The 8,380-nt window shown below is 44.2% G+C and overlaps 1 protein-coding gene across 1 annotated transcript in view; it reads left to right on the top strand.

Moving 5' to 3' along the window:
• The window catches only part of DIP2C (disco-interacting protein 2 homolog C), a 180,808-nt gene that overhangs the window by 160,068 nt on the left and 12,360 nt on the right, over nt 1-8,380 (top strand). The window contains exon 32 of the mRNA XM_014549632.1: nt 7,383-7,444. Within this exon, the coding sequence (XP_014405118.1) occupies nt 7,383-7,444 (62 nt within the window). The remainder of the gene's footprint in view (nt 1-7,382; nt 7,445-8,380) is intronic.

Here is an 8,380-nt window from a genome sequence, read left to right as displayed (position 1 = left end):
GAGGCTGGGGGAAGATCAATTGGGGAAAAAAAGGAGACATATGTACTACTATTTGTAATACTTTAAACAATAAAAAAAAAATAAAGGAAAATAAAGTTGGCCTTGTCAGCTGATAAGCTGCAAGTTCTTACAGCCGAAAAAGAAAAATATACACGGTTTTCCCTTTGGAGCAGCAGCTGCTAATATATGTGAAATCGGTGAATGGATGTATTTGTTTCCAGTCGATTTGTTGCTTTATGACAGTATTGTTTTCTCAGTCGGATTGTCTGTCATCCTTACTCAATGGGCCTGCAGTTTGGCTCCAGGAGTTTTAGCAGAGGCAGCCCTGTTAGAAGGGAGGGGTCTCGACCTCTGTCCAGACGAGGAACGGAGCCACATCCAGGCGATGCGGAGTTTACAGGCTGTGGTCTCTGGCAGTGTTTTGTGAGGTCCGTGGGTACCACCTTCCAGAGGGTTCCCTGGTCGGGGAAAGGCTGAGTGAAACAACTGACATGTTTTCATGACTGAGAATGAAACGTATCTGACACATGAGAATGTAAAGCTATACAGAGATAAATTAGTGTGTTTTTTTCTTTAATTTTTCTTTGAAGAATAGTCTTCATTGATGGCACCTGAACCTTTCACGATCCAACCTCAAGCTTCTCTTCCCTCCTTAACAATCTGATATGAAGCGACAGTGTCTGCTGTAGAGTCATTCATGCTTTCACTTCCTGACACCCCGACCCGCTGTTCTGGCCCTGAAATGGGCTGCCGCCATCGTCACGTGGCAGACACCGCTTCTTTTCCAGGTCTCCTTTCTGATCCCTGCAGCTGGACATATCTTCTTCCTTCGACTTCCCGTGGCCCTTTGTCTCCCCCACTTTATACTTTCTAGCACATTTTATAGGGTGTCCCAAAATTCACGCAAGAAGTAATTTTGATAGAAAACACAGGTTTATAATTAAAAATTGTAAATTTTTTATTGATTCTGTTGGTCTGCTGTTCCAGTTCCGCGTTGTCCCTGCTCCTGGGCCATAATTGGTACTTGGTAATGCTTATATTATTGAAGGGATTGAAATCAAAGGGCAACAGATATTAGAATCTGATTCAATAAACCAAGTAAAATTAGGCTTTTATTTTTTGTTGTTGTTGTTAATGCTCACGCAAAATTCAAATCTTGCGTGAATTTTGGGACACCCTATATAAATACTTCTGTACCCGACTTCCGGCCCTGTACTCTGTGAAAAGCTGTTGGAGAACTCGGTATCTCCCAAAGTCAGTCACTTATTGAAGTGAATCCATTTCTTGGAAGTCCTGAGTGCAGTCCCTGCTCCTGCAAACCCGACTCACATGAGAGAATAACCCTTCAGACAGGCCTCCTGTGTGAAGGGGGTTCATGGCAGCACTGAATTTTCTTGGGAATGAAGCACAGTGTGAAGCTCAGTAAGTGGACGTCCACCATGTCATTGGTCACACTTCCTTGTGAGCGGAAAGCAGGGTGTAGTGCTCTTCAGGCTTCCCGCAGCATTGGCATCTCAGACAGCAGGTCCAGGCTGCACCATAAAAAAAAAAAAAAAAAGCAACACTGTTTAACAAGTGTATTGGACCCTTCAGTTCTAGGCAGCATCTAGTATCTATCCCCACAGCTCATGGAGGGGGAGTTCAGTCATTTCATTGTTCAAAGAGAGAAACAGGCTCAGAGAAGCGAAGTGAAGCTTTCCTGATGGACAAAGCAGGGAGCTAAGCAGCCACAGAACACAGTCTCCTTGCTCACAGACTATAGAATCCAGGCAGCCAGTGCTTTCAACAAATCCAGCATTTTGCAGCTTTGTTAGGTGCCAATTCTACTTGTGAGTATCCAATGAAATAACAGCTCTGTAAACTTCCGTTTTTGCAAAATTGAACTGTGTGCAGGCAGAGTAGCCTGTCTTCTGGGTTTTTTAAAATATATTTTATTGATTATTTTACAGAGAGGAAGAGAGAGGGATAGAGAGTTAGAAACATCGATGAGAGAGAAACATCGATCAGCTGCCTCCTGCACACTCCCCACTGGGGATGTGCCCGCAACCAAGGTACATGCCCTTGGCAGGAATCGAACCTAGGACCCTTCAGTCCGCAGGCTGACGCTCTATCCACTGAGCCAAACCGGTTAGGGCCTGTCTTCTGTTTTTAACTGTTTCCTTTCCTCTAACATTTTAAATCAAAATTCCTGTTTCTGTGTGAGCTAAATGGAATAGTTCAAAAGATACACATCTCTGTGCGGAATGTGCTGTGAAAGGCGGGCTTCCCTCTGCTGGCACTGTTGGCGCGGAGTGGGGTGTGGGGGTGCAGGGGACACCCACCAGGAACGGCTTTGTGCCCAAGCCCAGAGCAGTGCTGCCATGACTTCATGGCACCTGCTCTCGTGCTGTTATGTGAAACCCTGGTGTGTGTTTCAAATAAGCAAAATTTATGAAAAAATGACGAATATGTCATTGCCAGGTACACAAATGGGCAAATATAAAAATTTAAATTAGACACTCTTAAAGATGGAAAAGTAGAAAATGGTGGCAATGTCTGTGAAGCTGTTTTTCAGCTCTTGAATCTTGGAAACTGAGTGACTTGTTTGCCCAGTTATCATTTTGAGACAGGAATGGCCACATCAATTATTTTGACATGGAGTCCCATGTCAGGGCTTTGGGAATGGACTCCTAACACCGTGTGGATGACTTTGACTTTTCCTGAACTATTGGTATATTGTAGACTCTGCAGAAGAAAAATGTACAAGTACGAGCCATTTGTTAAACGTAGGAATGACATTTCCCAGCATCTTTAGCTGTTAAAAAATGACTTTAATTTAAAACGATTTCAGTTGCTTGGATTTATGACAAAAGTGGACATTAGAAAGATCAAATTAATAACTTCTGAGTTTAATTGGCTTTAACATACATTTCCCTTAGTCCTCTTAAGAAGTGTCACTTGTTTATTAACCTCTGCCTATAGCCACAATTACTCTTCTCAGAGTATAAGCTGAAAGGTCTTTGGTTCTATTAGATTTAGAAATTTACTTCATTGTAACGGAAAAATTAGCATCCTGCTCACCAGCGGAAGGGAGGGAGAAATGGGGTCTTCTGTTTTCCAAAACAGATTTCATTTTTTGCTCTATTAGGAAGAACCTTTAGGCCACCTGACACAGAAACTTTGTTATTTTGTAGAAAAATAATGATTCATTTATCTGAAAGGAAAGTCTTATTGAGAATAGCTGTGTAGAAATAAATCAATAGTAACAGTCAACCTTAAATCTTGAAACTCATACAATGAAAGAGAAATACAGCCATTCTGATGAGGAGAGGTAGACTCATTGATTGTTGAAAAAATCGGAGGCTCAGAGGGTGATGTAAATCTTTAGTAATTCTCAAAATAAAATGAATAGTCTTAGTAAGACTTCCATTAATTTGAGCTTGCAATTCATTTCCCCTCCACTGCTTTTAGAAGAGGGAAGTGAAAGTAGACCAGGTGCTGCTGGGTGTTTATGCTCCAGGGGATTGGTCACATTCAGCTGAAACTTTCACATCTTCTCCCACTGGTGTATGTTGTCCCAGATCATGGAAATTGACACTGGAGATCATGGGCCCCCTATTCTCAATTACCCAGCGTGTCAGTCATTCCACCTGGTAGGCAGCAGGAACCTTCTGGCACTGAAATGAGCAGGAATCTGTTACGCTGTCATTGGTGTGCCCTCAGAAGCACGGAGGCGCTAAGGGCCAGGTTTAGGACTGTGCAGCTGGGGATCTGTACCACCAACCAGCTGGCCAGGCTCCACCATGAGCACATCTGCAGCCTGGCCCCCGTCACGGACACCCCACTGCCAAGGACGAGAGCGTGCTCCCTTGTGCTATGCGTGGATGCAACTAATCAGCAGGCTTGGTTACCTACCCACAGGCTGGCTTCCAGGAAAGCTGGGAAGGAGAGCACTGGATATTTTTAGTTACTATAGAGCAGGGGTCCTCAAACTACGGCCCGCGGGCCACATGCGGCCCGCCAAAAACATTTATCCGGCCCACCGTGTTTTTTGCCGCCGCTGTGTGCATAGGAATTTGTTCATAGTTTTTTTTTAAACTATAGTCCGGCCCTCCAACGGTCTGAGGGACAGTGAACTGGCCCCCTGTTTAAAAAGTTTGAGGACCCCTGAGGGACAGAGGCTCTCATATGCAGCCAGGTTCCTAAAGTGGAGGAGTTCCCCCAAATACAGAAAGAGGGTTGGGATGCTTGGTGACCAGAAGTGAATGACCAGTGGTTACTTCAGCTCATCCTGTTGGTTGCCCAACATTAACACATACTCTTCATGCCATTCTTTTTTTTTTAAATATTTTTTTATTGATTTCAGAGAGAAAGGGAGAGAGGGGGAGAGAAACATCAATGATGAGAGAGAATCATTGATTGGCTGCCTCCTGCACGCCCCCTACCGGGGATTGAGCCTGTAACCCAGGCATGTGCCCTGACTGAGAATCAAATCATGACCTCCAGGTTCATAGGTTGACACTCAACCACCACGCCACACCGGCTGGGCTCTTCATCCCATTCTTAAACGTCATTACCACTCCCCCCCAAAAAAAACACACAAACAAACAAACATGATAATGTAACGTTTACTAACCAATTAAAGTGGAGGAGTTCCCCCAAATACAGAAAGAGGGTTCAGATGCTCTTCATCCCATTCTTAAACGTCATTACCACCACCCCCCCAAAAAAAACCAAGCATGATAATGTAACATTTACTAACCAATAATACATCCACCCTCTGTTCAAAGAGAACAACTGAAGCCTCAGCAGTTACTGAGACTAGTTTCCAGGTCCAGGGTTTCTGGGTGACGACCATTTTACCACAGATATTCTGCAAGCTGTAGACTAGATTGAACGTTCACCACCATGGACGGAAGGGAGAGGAAAGGAGGGGTGTACTCACTCATTCCTCCGTACGTTTTGGATGTCTGACTGTTGTATTGCTGCCCTTGTCACCTCTGGAATCCGCCTGGTACTGTGACTGTAGGGAGAGGGTTCGGTGGGGCCATACAGGCACAGCAGCTGCATCAGTCCAGGGGCCACGGGATGACTTCCACCCCTCCTGCATTTCTGGGAAAAACAGATTGTATCAAAGGACTTGGCCTGAATTGTTGCTTTCTGGAGTTTTACCACCATGCCAGTTGGGATAATTTAATAGGGGTAGAGATGGGTACCAAAATCATGGAAGGTGAAAAGAAAATGGAAGGAGGTGTCTTTGGGGTCAGCAGGCATGAGGAACTGGCACAGGATGCTGAGTAGATCACCTGTGAGCCTGGTGTCCTGGTGTTTGGTCCTTTCATGCTGCAGAAGTCCTTTGGCCTCTTTCTTGTACCTAATCTTGTAGGTGAGAAGTTTAGATGTAAAAGCTCCCAGGTTCCCTTCAGTACTGTGATAGGAAACTTGGAACTGTTTCAATGAGGAACACTCAGCTTTATAATTCATACTCCTTACTTCTCTCTGAAAAGAAAGGAAACTTTAAAAAGGTACCATGAAATTTTACTACCCAGTACTACCACTGAACCTTATGTGGTAAAAAAAAAAAAAAAAGAAAGAAAGAAAGAAAGAAAAGTACTTACATCTGTGTGTCCATGGCAGTCACCTATTACTTTATTCTGTTGCTTTGTGGATATGTTGGCATCTTTTTAAGATTTTTTTTTAGCCTTTAATGGTATAGTGATTGATTTGAACAATTTCCATATTTGACATTGATTTTGATCTTCTTTTTACTTTGTTCCCTGCTTGTTGCATTCTCCTCCCTCCCCCTTCCTCTTCTTCATCCCATTTTTTATTATTGGGTTGTTTTGTTTCTGTGTCTGTTGTGTGTCGTTTGTTTTTGGTTTCTGTTGGCCTGGTGTCCTCTCCTTTCTCTTGTTCCCCACCTCCTGCTGCTGTAGCCCCACAGGCTGTGGAAGCTGGCCCAGCAGGTAGGCATTTCCTCTTCATCCACGCCAGTGCCTCCCACCCAGACCAACCTGTCAGCTTCCTGCAGTGGGACAGACTAGGAGTTGAGTGCACAGTCTGACTGGGGTTTACAGACCTCGTAGGCAAGAAGACGGATACCCAGGGTGACGTCATTCCTCAGATCTGTCCAAACGTTGTGTGACGAGTGCTGTACTTTCATTCATTGCACAACATTAGTGACTTCTTTGCCATTTGGAGGCATCTCCGTTTTACTTCACTTTCTACTTTTAGTGACCCGTTTTCTGATTGTTCACTTATTAATTGGCCCTCTATGGTTATGTGTTTTGCATTACTTAGAGCATCAAACCACCTCTCCACTCAGTGCTGGTCTGTGACACAGCTCCACTCAATGGTCCCAGGTTAGAAAGAATGCTCTTGGCTTGCACTGTAGTAAGCTTCCAGCTAGAGCTGGCTGCGTGTGCTCTGTCCCTGGTGAGATCCCAATGACCAGGGCTGTTCAGTAGGACAGTGTGTCTTTATGAGGGTGTCTTTATTTCTCTTTTAAAAAAATACATAAACATGCTTTTGGTACAAGATTTAAATTCTCTCCTGAAGAATTTTAGTTCTTCAAATAAATTCTGAGGGTGCTCTCATTTCTTGGCCAATTTGTTTTAGGTTCCATCTTTTTCTACCCAGGGTATTGCATTGCCTTCCCAAGAAATGTACATAGATGTTTGGCTTGTCATGTAGCTTTAGTGACATTGTTCTTATATGGACAGAGCTCACTGGTTAGAGGTCAACTCAGCACATGTTTTGAAGGGATTTATGGTACAAGTAAGATTTCTGGACCCCTGCGTTAAATCAGTAGCCAGATAGCTCAGGCCACAGACCACCGAGTGCTGCCCAGCTGAGTAGCGGTAAACACACCACCTCCTTGGCCTATATCACGGGAAAGTAACCTCCTGCAGCTGGAGGGAAACCAAGACACAAGTAGAACTAAAAGGAACAAGATATCTCTTGTCTCTTCTTCCTTAATCTGTCCATTCCTGTACATGTTCTCCTTCAGTATCTTGAGCTCTAGATATTTTTGGATGCACCTGGTCAAGTATCTCAGCAAATGAAGCTTCATATCCTGACGGCCTGCTTTGGCAGGCAGATGTCTCAGCAGTTTCAGGCGTCTTTTCTTCAGGAAGATGTGTGGCGTGCCTCTTTTCTTACCTTGATAAATATGATTGGCAGTCAAGCTGCATGAAAGCCCACTGTTACTCTATTAAGTTCCTGTCGGAATTGAGGTTACCAAACTGAAAGTTAACAGGTATCGTAGAGAGTGGTGGTTTCAGTGATTTTAGATTTTGTTCCATTTCAGATGTCACCGACAATATGCTTACTAGCTTGTAGGAAACAGACCCAGATTCCTCCCACACATACACGTGTTAACCTCACTGTGTCCTTGCTTGCAGGGGACCTCAGGACCTGATCCAACCACCGTCTATGTTGACATGAGAGCGCTGAGGCACGACAGGTATGATGCACTTGTGATGTTTCCAGGCGTGTGAATCCCCATCTAGAAAAGGAGGGGCAGCAATGTTTATCTGCCCCAACCAGAAACGCCTTATGAATAAAGCAGTGGAGTGGGCAAGTCGGCTTGAACTCAAACTCTCTCCACATTGTGTTTGTTAACATGCCCAATAGGCCAATTGACTTTTTGTCTTAAAATGCACATGGAGTCCTGGTCAGTGTTGCTCAGTGGTTAGAGTGTTGGCCCAAGGACCAAGGGTCACGGGTTTGATTCCCAATCAAGGACATGTACCTGGGTTGCAGCTTCAATCCCTGACCCCTATTGGAGCACATGCAGAAGGCAACCAATCAATGTGTCTCTCTCACATAGATGTTTCTCTCTCACTCTCTCCCCCCCTTTTCTCCCTCCCTTCCACTCTCTCTGAAAATGATTGGAAAAATATCCGTGGGTGAGGATTAAAATTTATATATATATAGAAATTGCTGCACCATAGCCAGGTGTGATCAGAATTGTTTTTTCTAAGTTTAACTAGAGCACTTGATTCTTTTATTTGACCATTTCAGTCAGGTACCATTTTGCACTTCATAAAATAACATTTCTTTACATGAATTGAATTTTTTTGTAACTGAGTATCCATGAAAAACAAAAATACAAGTCAAACCCACCGGTGTATCTCAGTGGTTGAGGATTGTCTATCTATGAACCAGGAGGTCATGGTTAAATTCCCAGTCAGGGCACATGCCTGGGTTGCGGGCTCAATCCCCAGGAGGGGGTGTGCAGGAGGCAGTTGATCGATGATTCTATCTCTCCCTTCCTCTCTGAAATCAATTTTAAAATATATCCAATATAATAAAGAGGTAATATGCAAATTGACCCTCACACCGTTGCGCCATCACAAGATGGCGGCACGCACAGCGAGGGTGGGGCTGGCGGCCGCTC

This window comes from Myotis brandtii, unplaced genomic scaffold (assembly GCF_000412655.1).
Source record: "Myotis brandtii unplaced genomic scaffold, ASM41265v1 scaffold562, whole genome shotgun sequence".
In the NCBI taxonomy this organism is placed as follows: Eukaryota; Metazoa; Chordata; class Mammalia; order Chiroptera; family Vespertilionidae; genus Myotis; species Myotis brandtii.
Note: the sequence above shows the minus strand (reverse complement) of the source record. Positions and strands in the feature narration are given on the sequence as shown.